We start from the raw sequence: 17703 nt of genomic DNA, 5'->3' as shown, positions 1-17703 counted from the left end.
TTAAAAATTTTTTAATACAGTATACAAATCACAAAGAGTATGATCATAAGGGTCGCTGTGTCCAGCTCTTTGCCACCCCATGGGCCATAGCCTGCCAGGTTCCTCTGTCCATGGGATTCTCCAGGCAAGAATACTGGAGTAGGTTGTCATTTCCTTTCTGACCCAGGGACTGAATCTATGTCTGCGGCATTGCAGGCTGCATTGCAGCCACCAGGGAAGCTCTGATCTCAAGGGTACTCTTTTAAAATGATGAATAAACAGAAAAAGAAAAAATACTGGGAGGTATTTCACACAATATTTATAGTTCTCTCAGAGGTAAAATCATGGGTGATTTTAATTTTCTTTTTTCTTTTTGCATTTTTCTAATTGTCTGTAGGGCCTATGCATTATCTTTTAATAAAAATAATATATATATATAACAGAAGATATATATATATATACTACTTAAAAAATGTTTCTTTTGAACATTTCACAAAAGGGAGGGAAATTCATGATATACTAAGTTTAAAAAGTAGAATATAAAGTTATGTACAAAATATGGTTCCAATTCTATAACAGAAAGAAATGTGACTGAACTATTAAAAGTACTCCTGTCTTAGGGTAGATTACAGGTGATTTGAGGCTAATTTAACTTTCTCCTTAACAAAGATGTTTTATAATCAGAAAATTACTGCCTTTTTTAGAGATCTCAGTCAGGCTAGAGACCCCTGGTGAAACCCTATCAGATACATAGCTGAGTAACCACCTTCTCTCCTCCCACAGGTATCTATAGAAAAGTTTCCTTTAATATCTGTCTTTAATAAATTCCTTAAAGTCAGGAAACACAGCATATTGTACAATCCTTTACTGCTAACTCCAAGGTACTGTCAGTCTATTTTTAACACTGGATAAACCACATATACTGCCAAAGTTTTGCAAACAAAGATATGGAAAAAACAGTATAATTAAGTGCCTCTGGCAGCACCATGCTAAGAGACACAGGGATTTCTGGGTCACTTCTCAGCTAAAACACTAGCTTTCCTGGACTAAGTTCACAATAATCTTCTCTCCCGTCCAGTGATTTCACACAAAATTCCTCCTTACTACCTCATAAGAAAAAGGAAGATAGAGATCCACTGGGATCTCTCAGGTTCTGTCCTCAGAAATCCAAATACAGGGAAGAAGCCACCTTCCTTACTGGCTGCAGAAGGAGCTTGTTTACACAGTCTGCATAAAAGAAATCTGAAACACCAACAGGAAAAAGCCATTTTGGTGTGGTGCCTGCTGCTTAGATCAGCCTGCAGAGAGTAGAAGTTGCAAGAAGGAGTGGTTTCACCATGTGCCTACAGGATAGAAAGTCTTGGGACCCCCATAGTCTAAAGAAGACCATTTCCTCACTGATGGCTTTAAACTGGTTTAAGATTAAAAGAGGGGAAGCAAAATAACTTTTTTTGGGGCGGGGGGTGGGGGTAGCAGAATAAAAGCCTCAGCACTGAGGGATTTTTCCTGGGTCAAGTTTCAACTAGCCATATTGACACCAATCTAAACATCTGACAAGATAAATATAAGACATTCACCAACCTATCACGTAGACTAAGGAACAGAACTCAGGGACAGCCAGAAGTGGAAGGAAAGGGAGGCACCAAAAGTCACAGACAGGTTCAAACTTCCCCCATCCCTATCATTTACCCTCACTGATCTCAGGAACAAATGACTTCGGTAAAACTGCTTCTTCAAAAAAGTTAAGATGCCTCTCTTCCCAATACATACACAAAAAAGCAAAATAGGCTGTTCAAATTACCATTAGCATTATAAAAATCACCCCCCATACACACTCCCCCACCCAGCCCTCAGACTTACACATGCAGGCTGCAGCGAGGAGACGGCAGGCCAGGTACGGGGGCTCACAGGTGGGAAAGGAAGGCTGGATGATGTAGTTGGCAAAGGTGATAGCGATGATGGCCTGACCGGTGGGCTCAACAATTAGCAGTGAGGCCCAGAGGCGGATAAAAGCAATGAAGCCCCCAAAGGCCTCAAGAATATAAGCGTAGCTGGCTCCAGATTTGGTGATGGTGGTCCCCAGTTCTGCATAGCAAAGGGCACCCACAACGGAAAAAAGCCCACCAATAGCCCAGATGACCAGTGACAACCCATAGGAGGCAGTGTAGACCAGCACGCCCTTGGGTGAGACGAAGATTCCTGAGCCGATCATGTTGCCCACCACCAAGCTGACGCCATTCAGCAGAGAGATCTCCTTCTTCAGCTGCATAGTTTCTGTGGCCTGCTGAGGCAGCATGTGGTCACCTTCTTCCTCCCTAGGCTGGCTGGCCTCAGGAACGAGATGGTATGTGGGTGTGGGACTCTCCAGCTCCCTGGCTTCCATGGCATCTGCTTCTTTCACCTGTGTTTACTACAGCCTGCAAAGAATGTAAGTACTGTCAGTCTAGGGTAACGTCTGATAATGCTCTAGTTTAGACCTGCAAAGCAGGCCGATTTTCCTGCCCACCTCTTATGTAGGGACCGTGTGACTCATATACAGACCTACATACAATGAGCCTGTCTCAGTTCCCACCACAGGATACAGAGAAATGGAGGCAGGCTAACCTCCACTGCTCTAAGACAGACACCAAAAGGGCTCAGGCACCATATGCTGGTGACTTCAAACAGGATGCCCAGGGTAGGCTAACATTAGGTTTATCCACAGCATAAATTCTCCCTGAGATTTAGGTTTTGCTCTGTTTTTTGGCTTATTTTTTTTTTTGCTGTACTGCCCAGCTTGTAGAATTTTGGTTCTCTGACCAGGGACTGAAACTGTGCCCTCAGCACTGAGAGCCTACAGTCTGCACCACTGGACTGTCAGGAAATTCTCTATTTTGCTCTGTTCTTGCCAACTTAAAACCTGCAAACTTGCCCTGCAGAGAAGACCAAAGTCCCAGCACTAGCCAGCCTGCCAGGGCTCTCACTTTCCATGCCCACTTACCTCTGCCCAAACATAAACAGGCACTTCTGCAGTCTCTAGCCACATGTGGAGAGGTCTATAGCTACTCTCAGGCCAGTAAAGAACATGAAGATGTGATGGGAAGGGCTAGGAAGATGCTAAAGATAGGGCATAATGCTATTGCAGAGACTGGACCAAGGAGAGAAACTCCATGAAAATATACACCCATGTGTCGCTATGTCCACACCACTTACCTTACTTCCCACACTGCTGCTTGCCTGTTCAACCTTTCTTTTTCAAAAGTGCCCTAAAGAGAGGGATAACATAGTTAAGACCAGATGGAGAAAGAGCATCCAGGGGGCACCCTAACGTGAGACTCATCTGCTATTGGCTTATTTGCTTTCCTCCTCAGCACACCCCTCACTACCACCTGGGGGTGCAAAAAGATTCCCCCATAACAGGACCCAGAACTTTGATAGGCAAACAATAACTGTAAGGCTCCTCTTATCCACAGATATGGCATTGGCAGGCAACCTGTAGGGAGATGGTGTGCACATGCATGCATGCACACACGCACGCACGCACGCTCGCTCACTCACTCACTCCTACTTTTGGATAACGACTGGGCCAGTCCAGAAACCTCAAGGAAGTTGGATCCCACACCAACCTACGGATGAAAAACCCAGAATCTGTCAGAGGAAGGCAAGCACCTTCCTGACCTTGCACTCAGCAGGGCCTTCTCGCTCCCTCAATTCCTGTGCCCCAGGAACTGGGAATTCAGATCCCCAACCCCTAGTTCATCTTCCTCATCTTCAGAAGGAAAGAATCTGATAGGCCACTTGATTCCACCCAGGAGGAGTCAGTCCTTTAAGGTCACAGAGATAACTTCCAGGAATAAGAATGGGAACAGTACATCATCTTCCCAGAAGCTTCTCATCTAGTCACAAAAATGGGTATGCTGGAGTCCTACCTCATGGAGCTCAGAGCAAGTGAACCACAGCCACTCAAGAGTGAGTAGAAAACTCCAATCTCCACAGGCCCCACTCAAAACTCCTGCCTTACCTGCCCAGCCCTGCTCCAAAGTCCAGACCTCAGCCCAAGTGAAAAAGCTTCTCTGGGGCCATTAATGACCCTTCCCCCACTCCCAGAGGAGCTGAGCCAGCCTACTTCTGCTTATTATGAGGCCTGGCTTTAAGGCAGCACCACTTTGCCTTTCATTCCTGGCACCAAGCCATGAAGGTGACTCTCTGCAAGCATGTGGGAAAATATTTGTTTTGTCAGGTGAGCTCAGATATGCTTGAAAACAAAACTAGGAAACACCAGAGGAGCCTACCGACTCACATAAGAGTCAGGTGAAGGGTCTTCATTCATCAGTGAGTGCTTTCATGTGTATGCTCTATGCATATTAATAAACTTGATTGTTTTTCTCGTCAGTCTGTCTTTTACCAGTGTAATTTACAACACCTCACCCAAGGAACCTAAAGTGGGTGAAGGGAAAAGGTCTTTTTCTCCCCTCCCTTACATTCCTTAAAGAAAAAAAAAGTGCAAAGATACTTAGGTGGCACTTTTTCACTCACCCCAACATGGAGGCAAGCAGAGAACCTGGCCTTCCCCTATTTATCACCCTAGCTGGCAGAGAGGGCTGGGGCTTAGACTTCTGATACAAGATGTGTATGTTTTCCACCAAACAGTTCTGCAACACCAAGTAGATCTGGTGTCTGCCACAGTTTAATCAACTCTTACACCATCTACCTGAAGGCAGCAATAGATTCCCCAGGTTAAGTGCTCAATCCTACTAAACAGCCCTTTTCCACCCAACTTGCGAGGCCAAATTCCAACTCCAGGTGTTCCTTTGCTTCTGATCAATTAGCTATGAATCAGAAGTTCTTACTACTCCCTCCTCAGGTTCAATTAATTTGATAGAGCAACCCACAGAACTCAGGAAAAGTTTATTTACTAGGTTACCAGTTTATTGTAAAGGCTGTAACTCAGGAACAGCCAGATGGAAGAGATGCAGGTGGCAAGGTAAGAAGAAAGAGGCATGGGAAGATCTCCAAAACTTGCCCCTTTGGTTTCCTTTTGGATGCTTCATTACAAAGGCAATACTAATCAAATCATTGACCATTGGTGATTGATTCAACCTCCAGACCCTCTTCCTTCCCAGGAGGTCAGACCTTAACTAAAACTTCCAACCCTCTAATCACAGGGTAGGTTCCTGGAGCAAGCAACCCCCATCCTCAGAGGATCTAGATGCTTCCAAAAATCACTTCACTGACATAGACTCATGAGTGTTGAAAGAAGCTTGTTATATAAATAATAAAAGACATTCACTTAACCTTTATTGATCTGGAGCTATTTGAGGAACTGGGAACAAAACTAATATTATAACAAAAGATGCCTCTATCTATGGCTCTTATGAGGAAATTTCAGGAGGTGTGTAACAGGAACAGTGGACAAAGACCAAATAAATATTTTATCACAGGGTCGGGGGAGAAAGAGAGATAAGCTCATTTCACTGGAAAATTTTAAAACAATATGAAATGTAATTGCCTTGACTTTTAACTTTCACTTAAGATATAGCAAGCTGAGAAAAGCATCGCTCCCACTCCAATGTCAAGAAAAAACAGATAATCTACGGAACTATAACTTTTCTTGAAGTCATTAGCGAGATGAGGATACAGGCCAACCAACGAGACTGAAATTTAAGGAAAAATGAGTATCCCCAGAGAGATGCAAGCTCTGGCTTACCTGTGGCAGAAGGAGAACGATGGAACCACTATACAGGCAGGAAAGAAGAATTCAAGTACAATTTTTAATAAATTACTAAAGGTCAAGTTTAGAAATTTATTACTAATAAAAGTCAATTAAAAGCCATAGACACTCCAAGGGTTTTCTCCAGTGAGACCTCCGTGGGTGCTCATGGGAAATACAGTGCCAGAGAAAGCCTCTCAGGCGGGCTGGCCTGGAGAAGGAAAGGAGCGGCTGCTCTGGGAAAAATACAGAGGTCCACCTGCTCCCTCCTCTAAAGAATACAATCTTAAACCCCTGGGAAATGGGCAAACTCTGTCATTCCCAAAGCAGCTGAGACCAAGTGAAAGAAAAATAAAACCACCCTCTTTGGCTGGAGAAGAGGCAGGAAATTCTGGTCCAGACCATAGGAAGATCCACTTCCCAGTCCCAGGGCAACGGGGCCTGCCTAAGGCTGAGGCTGATCCAAAACAACAGAGAAGCCTTCTACTCCCCACCACCCGGTGAGCAAGCATCCAGCAACAAGGCTGTGGGAGAGTGTGCACTGAGGCACAGGTGCACAAAGAAGACCTAAAGCTGAGGGTGGAGCATAAACACCGAAAAATCCACTCTCAGGGCCAGGCGGCACTTCCCAGGTGGCTCAGCGGTAAAGAATCCACCTGCCAATGCAGGAGGCACAAGAGACGCAGGTTTGATCCCTGGGTCGGGAAGATCCCCTGGAGTAGGAAATGGCAACCTGCTCCAGTATTCTTGCCTGGAAAATTCCGTGGACAGAGGAGCCTGGTGGCTGACAGTCCATGGGGTCCCAAAGAGTCGGAGGTGACTAAACACACACACACACACACACACAGGGCAAGGAAACAGCAGAGCAATTTGAAGCCGCTAGTGCGCCTAAGGTAACCACAGCAATAAAACCCAAACCCAACTCATTTCTGACTCAAACTTCCACATTAACAGGCTAGCAAAAGAAGAGCTGTACCCTCTGCCCAGAATAAAGTATATACTTCAGTCTCTGCTTTCCCACATATTTTATCTGCCAATCAGTAACAAATCACAAGCCACCTAAAAAAAGCAAGAAAAACAACCCACTATCAAAAGGCAAATTAATCAACAGGACAAGACTTAGAAATGATCCAGATACTGGAACTATGAGACAGGGAATGCATGTACACCTGTGGCGGATTCATGTCAATGTATGGCAAAACCAATACAGTATTGTAAAGTAAAATAAAGTGAAAATAAAAATTTAAATAAAGAAAAAAAAAGAATTAAAAACAAACAAACAAACAAAAAGAAAATAACTATGATTAATACATGAAAAGCTTTAATGAAAACATTAGCCAACATGTACGAACAGAGGTGGAATTTCAGCAGAGAAAAGAAAACCTTAAGAATCAGAAGGAGGGGGGAAAAAAAGAGCACCTAAGAGTTGTATGACAGGGATTTCCCTGACAGTCCAGTGATTAGGGTTCTGCACTTCCACTGCAAGGGACATGGGTTTGATCCTTGGTCAGAGAACTAAAATCCCACATGCCTCCAGGCACAACCAAAAAAAAAAAAAAACCCCAAAGAACAGAAAGAGAGAGAATTCTACGACAATATCAAATGGCCTGAGATAAATATTAAAAATATAATTTTTGCTTATTTTAATTGCTTTAGAATATATCTAACTACCTAAAGCAAAAACAGTAGCAGTACAGTGTTAATGCATTTGTAAAAGTAAAATGTATGACAACAGTACAAAGATAGAAAAAAAGAACTGGGAGTTAAACTATTGTAAGGTTCATATATGTGAAAATGATGTAATATTATATAAGGTATATGTTGAGATATTACATATAAACTACAAAGTGGACAAATTCTACCTGCACAACTTAATAAATACTTATACATATGTACTATGGGAAAATATTATTTAAGACAGACTGTAATTAATTAAAGATGTACATTGAGAAACTAGGGCACCCACTAAAAAAATAAGTATAAATAGTAAGCCAACAGTACAGCTAAAACAGCTCAAAGAAATACTCAGTCCAAAAGTAGGTAGAAAACAGAAGCAAAGAACATATGAAATAAATAGAAAACAGAAAACAACTAGCAAAGCAGCACATTTTAATCCAACCACATCAGTAACAACACAAAATGTAAATGATCTAGACCCATCAATTATAAGACAGACATTGTTGGATTAGATAAAAATGCAAAATCCAATATGCAACTTATAGGAAGCCCACTAGAAATATAAAGACACAAATAAATCACAGATAAAAAGATGGTGAAAAACCATATAAACAGTAATCAAAACAAACGGGGAGTTAACTATAGTAACATCAGACAAAAGACTTCAGAGTAAGAAGATAAGAAGAGATGATAAAGAGGTCAATTCACCAAGAAGAAAATTCTGAAAGTGTATCTCCTCCAACAGGATAGCTTCAAAATACATGAAGCAAAAACTGATAGATCTGAAAGGAAAAACAGATAAATCCATAATTATAGTTGGAAATGTCGAGACACCTGTCATCAATAGAACAAGTTAACATAAAATCAGCAAGGATCTAGAACACCTGAAAATGGAAGGCTAAAATTATGTGAATTCTGAGAGGAAAAAAAAAAGGGCCACCTCCATGAAAGAGATGGATGTAGCTCAGGAGTAGGAGACAGACTTACAACAGGAAAAAACTGCTTTGGCTCCTCAGTTTCACCACAGAATAACCTTATTATCTACTGAGCTGGTTGGTATCAAAGCACAGTTAGAAACCCTCCCTCAGTTGCTGCCTGAGAGGTTTAGGATCAATTTCAACCTTCTTAGCAGGGCCTTATCACTAGACCCCCTGCTGCAGACTAGTCCCTCCGATGGTCCAGTCACAGTGAATCATTTGCAGTTTCCAGAAACCAAAGGAGTCCAGGGCTTTCAGAGCTCATCAAACAAACGTCTTCAGAGGTTAGAGCGTCTGCCTGCAATGTGGGAGACCTGGGTTCGATCCCTGGGTCGGGAAGATCCCCTGGAGAAGGAAATGGCAACCCACTCCAGTATTCTTGCGCGGAGAATCCCATGGACGGAGGAGCCTGGTAGGCTGCAGTCCACGGGGTCACAAAGAGTCAGACATGACTAAGCGACTTCACTTTCTTTCTTTCTCTAACATACACCTTTGTCTCTAACACCATTCTCCCACCTTTTTCCTCAGCATTCTGGCTGACATCTTTCTCCACACATTTCCTTGTGTCCCTGAGTGTGTATGTCTCAGTTTCCCTTTCTCTAAAAGTCTCTAAAATCATTGTTAAAGATAAATTCCATTAAACAATTCCACGCACCCGTTCTTGTCTTGAGAAACTAGTGTTAAACCCCACTTGTAAGGACACAGATATAGCTTTCTGATAGCTTTTATCCTATTTCCCAAGTTCCTGAGGCAAATAATAAAGCAATTCATCAGACCACTAAAATTTCATGAAAATTTAACCATGAAAATAATATATGCAATTTTGGGGGGGGAAAAAGTGGATCTTTCACAGTTCAATTATGAAGAATATTTTACAAGCTAGATTTGAAAACTTTTATAATTGATGACTATGCCAAAAAAATTGCTGTCAAAAAAGATAAAATCTTAAACGCAGTGATAACACAGAAGACTTTTTAAAAATTCTTTGAGTTTTACAAAACTTCACGATGAAAATGCATTGCTTTTTTTAATGCTTAAACTTAAATTATATGTGTATATATTTATTATTTATGTATATTTACTACTGTACTTTATTATTTCATAAATAATGAAAATTATGTGACTGTTTATGTTTGAGTTTTCATCTAGGATACCAGGAAACTCAAGATCAAACTCATTTCCCAGTCACAATGAACAGATGTCTTCACTTTTCAACAGTATTTGATATCTAGTCTTTTTCATGGCTTCGGTTTCCTATTTTTACTTGCTCATTGCAAGTACCATTAATTATGGGTCTTTCCTGGTGGCTCAGAGGATAACGCATCTGCCTGCAATGCAGAAGACCCAGGTTCTAATCCCTGGGTTAGGAAAATCCCCTGGAGAAGGAAATGGCAACCCACTCCAATATTCTTGCCTGGAGAATCCCATGGTCAGAGAAGCCTGGCAAGCTACAGCCTACAGGGTTGCAAAGAGTCGGAAACCACCACAATTATTCTTTAGAAAGAGATATAATAAATATATAATTTATCTAATAAATTTTAGTGTTACATAATTGTTAATTATGTGTGAGCCATTCTCTTTATTACTATTGTACCCACATTGTACTCAAGTAACTAAAACTCTTTACAACTCACAAAGATCCAAGAAAGTTAACAAAGAGCAGAGCAATTTTATTCACCTGTGAGGAAATAAGCAACCATTACACTTTCACAAGCCACTTCATCATAAATGGTCAGGTACAAAGAAGAAAATGAAGTCTCCCCAGTCAGACCTAATTCCAAGTGTCTGTCTTGTCGAATTAATCTCTGCAACAAAAAGTGAGAGGTAACTTAGCCAAACATGAACCTAGTAAGCAGCAAGACCCTATTTCCTTTTGTAAAATCTAATTTTGACATGCCCAGCAGGGGTAGCACTCAATTTCTGAGAAGTCCCATTACACCCACAGTGGGGTGTAACTGAACACCTGTCTTGAAAACTAGCCTGGTCACTTCAGATCATGCATGTCTAGACAACTGCAGCTCCCTCTGTCCCGGGTCCCATGAGCACCACTTCAGTCACTTTTATAGAAAAGTATCCACACATCCTGGAGACTACAACAGGAAGCAGAGGGCATAGGTCAGGAAATTTCCTGTACCAAGAAATGCCAGGGAAATCAGCCATATAACTAGTATTTACTTTTAGGCGGTAATAAAAATACCTTGATAGACAGGGAAGGAGGCAGATAGGAGAACATCAGGCTTGTGGTTTCCCACATATTTGTCATGATAGAAAACTCAAATATAAAGAACTTTAAATGATAATCTGAGGCCAAAGTTGGCAAGCAAAAGCCAGCAATACACAGCAGGGCTTCAGCAATGCAAGCAGCCTGGGTGGGTCGTTTACTCAAGGGCCTCCCAGCAAGAAAAGAAAAGAGAGTTGAAAATGATTTCAGGAAGCACTCACAGGTTTTCAAAAGTCTGTTCCTCCCAGATCTTCAAAATCAGGCATCAGTCCTGAGAGATAAGCAGCAGTTGGCTGAACTTTCTGCCACCGGGCGCTAGATTTGTTGGCAGTATTTTTTTTTTTCGCCCCCATCAAGGGCAGACAGAGATTGAATTCTTTTTACCAAGCACAGACCAGTGCACACAGAGGTATTCAAAAACAAATGTTAAATTAAATATTGATTCCTGCTTATCACTGCCTATAACACAAGTGGTGCCCAGACAGTTTGCTCAGTGCTTAGTGAAGAGTTCTCTGAATGCTTCACAAATATCGTCTTCCATTTAACATGAGATGATCAAACAAGATGACGGGATATGAAGACACTAAGCCGAGCACACCGTCCTCCCTTCAACAGGCTAGACTCCAAGTCCAACAGGAGCCTGTCCGCCCCCCAGGGCCTCCCAGAGAGCTCGGCTCAGGCGCTCACATGCTCAGTCTTGCCCCGTGAGCCTTGCTCAGTTTGAGTCTCTCCCACGCAGCACAGGTTCTTTCACAGAATGAGACCCACATGCGCTCTCTCTCGTGTTCCCAGGGCCACACTCGGGGCCACTCTGACCGCGGTCTCTCTCACACTCACGGCCTCTCACCATCTCCTCTCTCCGTCTCTCGCCCACTCATGGGAGTCATGCTCACGCCCAGGGTCTCTCTCACACACAGCGTCACCTTCACACTCCGCGTCTCGCACACTCTGAGTCACCCTCAGACCAACTCTCTTTCTCTCACACAAACACACACACACGCGGCGTCTTTCCTCACACACTCAGCCCTTACACTTCTGCAATTCCCCTCACGCTCAAGGTACCGCTCACACGCACGGCTTTCCCCTCAGAAGGGAGCGCGCTCACGCGCAGGGTCTCTCACGTGCCCGCGGCCTGCGTGGCCCGCGCGGGGTTCCCGGGACTGCATCCCGCACGCGGCGCCGGCGCGGCCCGGGCCTGGCTCCCCGGGCCCCGCTCCCCTCGCCCGGCCCCCTCCCCCCCGGCCGCGCTCTTCCAGCCCCGCTCGCCCGGCGCGCCCGCCCGCGGCCCGTTACCTCGCGGTGGCCCGGCGCCTCCGGGATGCTCGGTCGTGCTGCCGCCGCCCCCGCCGCGACCGCTCAGGCCCCGCCCCCGCCACGTCACCCGCAGCCGGATCGCGATAGCGCGCGCCGCGTCGGGACAGAGCGCGCGGGTCAGCGCAGGGCTCGCGGGAGGCGGTGCTTCCGGCCAGCGGGAGGCCGCGGCTGCTTCAGGGATTCGGCGGGCTGCGCTGCGGCGCCCGTCCGTGCGGTCCCGGTTCCCAGGACCCGGGCCCAGTCACGCTTGCCGACTGGATGGCCGCTCCCCGACTCTGGAGACTCTCTGGGCCTCTGAGAGGACGCATCCGCGGGGGAACTCTAAGTGACCCCACATGCGTTTCCTCTGTGGCCACCGGGCCACATTCCCGGTGCGGGGGTTGGGGGGGACCCCATACAGCTCACACGAGGAACTCTGAAGAGCCTCCCTACTTTGTTCGCCGCCAACACTGCTACTAGAGACCCTGCGGAGACACAGACCCAGGACGCGACCTCCGACTACCGCACATCCTTTATAGTCCCCACAGACACATGGACACAGCTGGGCTTCAAGAGCAAACTCCAGGCCTCCCTGGGGCCCAGGCATGAGGAGCGTTTTCAGTCTTCATCCTGCCTGACTCCTCTTGGAACTGCATCCTCCTTTCTTCCTCTCTCTGGTTCCTCCTCCTCTGCTTTCTTCTAAGGATCCTTTTCCTCTGGTAGCTCCGGGGCTGTGTTTAGGGCCTCCTGTTCTCACGGAAAGCTGAGGTTAGCCCCTAGCTTCCACACCTCAAGCCATGATTCTTTTCTAGGCCATAGAGGCATTTCCCCCAGACACTTGTTCACAGCTGCGCATCCTCTCCTTTCAGGGTGACTACACAAAAAACCCCCCCACCAGGCAGTGATCCTGCAGAAGATGACCCCTTCTGGCCCCTAGGCTCTGCATCTCATGGTTTTCTTCTCCCCAGCCAGAAGAGCCTTCCAATTCCTATCTTTCTGTCTCTAATCCATTCCCCACAGAGTAAGCTGTGCTCCTAAAATAGAGATTGGAATGATTTCATATATAAATGCCTAAAAGCCCTTCCATCTCCTCCCTATAGACCTGAAATGATGATCCTTGAAAAGCTTTCACTGGTGCTGCCCTCCTTGCTTTCTCTGCTTGGATTATTTTCCCTAAATGTGAATGAGAGTACAGGCATAAGGTGTCATTGCTCTTGGCTTTATTGTGATTTGCAGATATTGCATCTTTTACAATTAGAAGGTTTGTGGCAATCTGATTTTGTCAAATGATGGTTATCATTCTTTGGCAATAAAGTATTTTTAACGTAAGGTATGTACATTTTTTTAGACATAATGCACACTTAATAGGCTATAGTGTAAACAGCTTTTAGATGCACCAGAAAAATTCATGGGACTCAATTTACTGCGATACTCACTTTATTGCAGTTGTCTGGAAATGAACTCGCAGTATGTCTGAGGTATGTCTGCTTGTATATATTTGGAATCATTAGAGTCTGACCCTTTGCCCCCTGGATCAATCCCTCCTGCCTCTCTGGCCTGGAGAGGAAGGGCTCTGGATACTTGTGTCACTCAATGGCAGCCAGTCCACTTGTTCCTGTATCAGCAACATACATGACCTGCAAACTCCCAGAACCTCCGACTTCACTGTCTCACACCCTGCCAGCATCCTGCCACCTGAAAGCTATTATGAACCAAGTGCTGAATCAGATGTTCTGTAACACCATCAGTGTTCCTCAGGTCTACCGTGGAAGGTACATTTATTCATACCCACTCTTCAAATGAACAAACTGAGGCTCAGGGAGTCAGACTGCTTAGCTGGAGCTGATAAAGCTCAGGTTTGAACCCGTGTCTGCCAGTCCTGAGGCGTGCTCTGACTCCATATCCTTTCTCTGCAGCTGTGAAACCGAGGGTAGAAGTGGGATTGAAATAGGCCAGGGGTGAAGGTGGCTATAAGGCAGTGAGTATCAGATAAGATATCAGGGCATAGCTAACAGGCTGGGCAGGACCTGGGGGTAAGGCCAGAGATGCAGCTGGATTTCTAGACATCCAGCTGTATTTCTATTTCTAGAAATACATCCAATGTACTTCTAGACCTCCTAACCCTCAGGGCAACACATTTTTCCATGCTGGGCCAGTAACTGGTGTAGTGAGAGGGTTCAGATCGCCCTCTACTGGCCCAGGATGTATTGACGCCTAAAACCTAGGCTAGCCAGGCTCCTACTCAAGGAGGCAGGAATTGGGGTTCCCACCACCCACACTGGCCCTCAGCTCTGCACAACAAAATTCAGGCCTGAATACCATCCCTATGCATGATTTCCTGTCTCAGACATTCTGTTTCTCTGCCCTTATCCATCTCCGTTTGCTCCCCAGTCTCTCAGTCCCTGTCTCTGCCCATCTTGGTCTCTCCCCCTTCCTCAGTCTTACCCTGTCCCCAGAGACGGACAGATGGTGGGCAGATGAGCTTATGAAGCTAAGTAGAAGGGTGGCATTCTAAAAAAATTCAAAGGGTGCTGAGACCTGTAAGTTGAGGGCGGGTAGAGGCTGGGAAGGGGAGTCCAGTCCTGCCAGTGACAGGCAGAATTGTCCTTGGCTGCCAGCTCTCAGGTGGCATTTGGGGTCTGTTGACCAGATAGGCGCAGGGAGAGGACAGGAGCTTCTCTCCAACAGGAATGTTTCACATCCTGGTTCTCAGTCCCAGGACGGGAACTAGATGCCCGGAGAGAGGGCAGGAGGATAAAGCCCAAAGAGGAGCACAGGAGCCACAGTTTGGTGCTGAGAAACCCCATCAAGCCCCCACAAAAGGTCAGGGTCTAACCCCTTGATTACCTGCCTCTCTAGCCCCCTCACCTTCCACTGCCTCCCTCCTCTCATGCTCAGAGCAGAGGCTAGGCCAGGGCATTTTACAGCATCCAGAATACTTTTATTGCCAGAATCGAGGTACAACCTGCTCAGAGTCCCGTATGGGGCCCCCCACTAAGGAACGAAGGGAAAAACTGATGCTGGGTATGAATGTGACAGAGAAAATCCCACTTTACAGAAACCTTGTAGGAGCGAAGCACAGTCCATCCTGACTGTGGCTTTAGGGCCCCACCCTAGAGGCCAAGTCTTGGCCGTCACCCACTTGGAGATCACCAAGGCAGATCCTGATCCTCTATCCCTCCTGTCACAGGGAGAGTCATGCAGCGCCTCTGGAGGGGACCCTCAAGGCACCTGGCTCTCTCAGGGGCCCACTTGAGTTTCTGGGCTCATCCCTGCTGACTAAACACCACTGAGCTACTTGCTAGAGACAGGTGCTGGGCAGAGTGAGCAAGAGTCCCACCTCCTCTCAGTCCCGTGCCAGCCTACGTGGGTGCTACAGAGACCCTAGGGCAGGGCAGCTAGCTATGTGGCAGGTTAGCAAGAGGGCAGCTCTGGGTGGCTCTGATTGGCCTTGGCTGCTTCCTTGAGTTCTGTTTCTTCATAAGTACCTAAAGGGTGAGGCACCAGGCCCACTCTCATCCTTGACCCACAGCCCCAGGGTGAAGGGAGATAGCATCAATACTGTGTACACAGACCAACCATGGAGATCAAGGCTCCTGGGACCCAGTCCCCAGCCCTGAGCTAGGCTGTTCTTAGAGGTAAGAGAGGTAGGAGTGAATGCCCCAGGCCCTGGGAACACTGGGAACACATGGAGAAGACAACAACCCACCCCTGCCTGCAGGGGGAACTGGGCAGCTCCTAGAAAGCCACAGTTGGACTGAGTGAGCAGTTAGGCCACAGGGAATCCAGCAGCTCCAGCCACTCATGGCCAGTAGCAGGCCAACGTGTGGCCAGTGTGTGAGAAGGTGCACCCTAGTGACCAGGAGCCCATCTTAGGGACCACAGGCCAGTAAGATCCCTCATCAGAAGGCCGAGGAGTCAGGGCCTGGTGGGCAAGTGTGAAAAGGCCACAGGGGTAGGAAGAACACATGGTTCTGGCACTGGCGAGTGGGGCCAGGTGCCAGTCAGTCCCCTTATGAAGCTATCCTGAGGTCACAATTCCACCAGCAGTAGCACTCTTGCCATCAAGGGTCCCTCAAGTCCAGACTATGTCTTCCTCAATTCCAGAGAGGAAGGATAAGAAAACACCATTTCCCCATTTCACAATCCAAGATCTAGGAGTTTAGATGATCAGTCACAAACCGCTAAACTTGTGGGCCATGGTAGAAGAAGCCAGAAGAAGCAGCGGTGGCTGGGTCACCCCATGGCCCTGCCCGCCACGGGCATCAGGGCCCGAGAAGCACATGTTTCAGGTAGGCCAGGGTAGTGGTGTTGGCCAGCATAGCGATGTGCTCATTGCCGGGCAGTGCCTGCAATGACACTTCTTGCTTCTGGAGGCCACGCCAGGTCTGGCAGTGCAGGGCGCTCTGCAAGTTCACAGTGCCATCACCGCTGCCATAGCGGATTTTTGGGTCACGGTCTGGGAAGCTCTCGTAGTCGTAGGACTCTGGCGTGGGGACCCCCGTACCATAGAGGCAGTGCAGTCGCACGCCAGGCGGCACTGTGGCCTCAATCAGCCCCTCCGTGTCCTGCCGCATGGACCAGCCGTCTTTGAAGCCGATGTCCTGGAAGAACTGGTGGTAGTCCTGCAGCGTGTAGTTGGCCTTAGGTGTGTGCACGAACACCTTCTGCGGTGACCAGGTATAGTTGTAGGGCAGCAGCCAAGTGGTGGAGACAGCAGACCGCTGCTGTGCCCGGATCTTCAGGGACTTGATGACTGGGATCCGGTTGTTGTCTCCTGTGGGGTTAGGTCAGTCTTTGCTAAGGAATGCCAACTAGCTGGGCAGCGTACTAACCACCAGGCCCCCTGCCAGCCCCCAACCAGTGCCCAGCCAGCATTCCACCACTGCTACACTGTGGACATCATTGACAACTCCCCTATTTCCCTGTATTTTCGCTCCACCTGGGAAGCACATGACCAAGACTTGTTCCTTTCCTTTTGCATTTTGTCACTAGAGGTTCAAGAGCACATACCCATAGGGTGATTTGTGGTTAAAAACAATACCTTCCTCAGAGTACTTATCACCTGGCCGGTATGCACTGACCCTGTCGAAGGTGAATCAGCAGGTTGGCAGCCCAGAGACCCATTCTTCTGAATCTTTATTACATTGAGCTTTATAAACCTTTTTTCCCTTCCTATGCTCAGACCTACAGCCAAGCCAGCCCTGGTCTCATCCCACCCACCTACCTGGCACCTGGGCACCCGGGCCTCCAGGAGACAGGGCAGGAGGGGAGGCAGCGGACAGAGAAATGCCAACACCACAAACACACCACCGGCCAGTGAGATCTCCAGAGGAGAAGCAGGAAACACGGACCCCATGTCCTACTCAGAATCCAGGGCCGCCCATCACCCCCACTCTGACTGCAGACCTTCAGTTCTGCCTGACAGGGCCTGGCTCCAGGACCCCTCAGGAAAGGGAATCCCTAGCTAGGGGTCCATAACTGCCACCCTTCCTGCCCCACCCCCACTCCCAGACTGCCAAGGCCTGGCAGCAGTTTCCCAGCATCTGAAGCAAAGCTCTAAGGGGGCTCATGGGGAAGCTTTGAAATTCAGGGCCAGCTCTGAATTCCCCCATAGCAACTTGTCTCAAACTCAGAAGATGCCCACATCTTTCCTTTCAAGTTCAGGCTGGACAGAGTAGACAGTGTGATGAGTCCTCACTACAACTGGATCCACTGTCCAACTAATTCAGGGTCACTATGGACAGAAGCCTGATCACAGTGATCATGTGACCAATAGGCAGGTCAGGCAGTGCTGGTCATTTGAGGAAGAACGCTCGTCAGATGCTTGGCCCAGCCCTGGCTCACGGCTCCCACAGTGAGGGGCC

General features: G+C 47.1%; 2 protein-coding genes across 10 annotated transcripts in view; both read right to left on the bottom strand.

The window, feature by feature from the left end:
* SLC7A6 (solute carrier family 7 member 6) overlaps window positions 1-12090 on the bottom strand; it is a 35321-nt gene extending 23231 nt beyond the window's left edge. For 2 of the 7 annotated variants that reach the window (XM_069550203.1, XM_069550206.1), the window contains exons 1-3: window positions 11837-12090; window positions 3172-3224; window positions 1840-2396 (exon numbers count right to left, since the gene is read on the bottom strand). In XM_069550203.1, the coding sequence (XP_069406304.1) occupies window positions 1840-2362 (523 nt within the window). In that variant the 5' untranslated portion in view covers window positions 2363-2396; window positions 3172-3224; window positions 11837-12090. Of the gene's footprint in view, window positions 1-1839; window positions 2397-3171; window positions 3225-5665; window positions 5694-8053; window positions 8128-10000; window positions 10128-10764; window positions 10859-11836 lie in introns of all 7 variants that reach the window. The other 5 variants (XM_069550209.1, XM_069550205.1, XM_069550204.1 and 2 more) reach the window with 5 other exon arrangements.
* A 944-nt stretch (window positions 12091-13034) lies between these two features.
* The window catches only part of PLA2G15 (phospholipase A2 group XV), a 19761-nt gene continuing 15092 nt past the window's right edge, over window positions 13035-17703 (bottom strand). For 2 of the 3 annotated variants that reach the window (XM_069550211.1, XM_069550210.1), the window contains one exon: window positions 13035-16613. In XM_069550211.1, the coding sequence (XP_069406312.1) occupies window positions 16102-16613 (512 nt within the window). In that variant the 3' untranslated portion in view covers window positions 13035-16101. The remainder of the gene's footprint in view (window positions 16614-17703) is intronic. The other variant, XM_069550213.1, reaches the window with a different exon arrangement.

The sequence above is a fragment of the Ovis canadensis genome, chromosome 14 (assembly GCF_042477335.2).
Source record: "Ovis canadensis isolate MfBH-ARS-UI-01 breed Bighorn chromosome 14, ARS-UI_OviCan_v2, whole genome shotgun sequence".
Taxonomy (NCBI): domain Eukaryota; kingdom Metazoa; phylum Chordata; class Mammalia; order Artiodactyla; family Bovidae; genus Ovis; species Ovis canadensis.
This window is presented reverse-complemented; position numbering and strand designations above follow the sequence as displayed.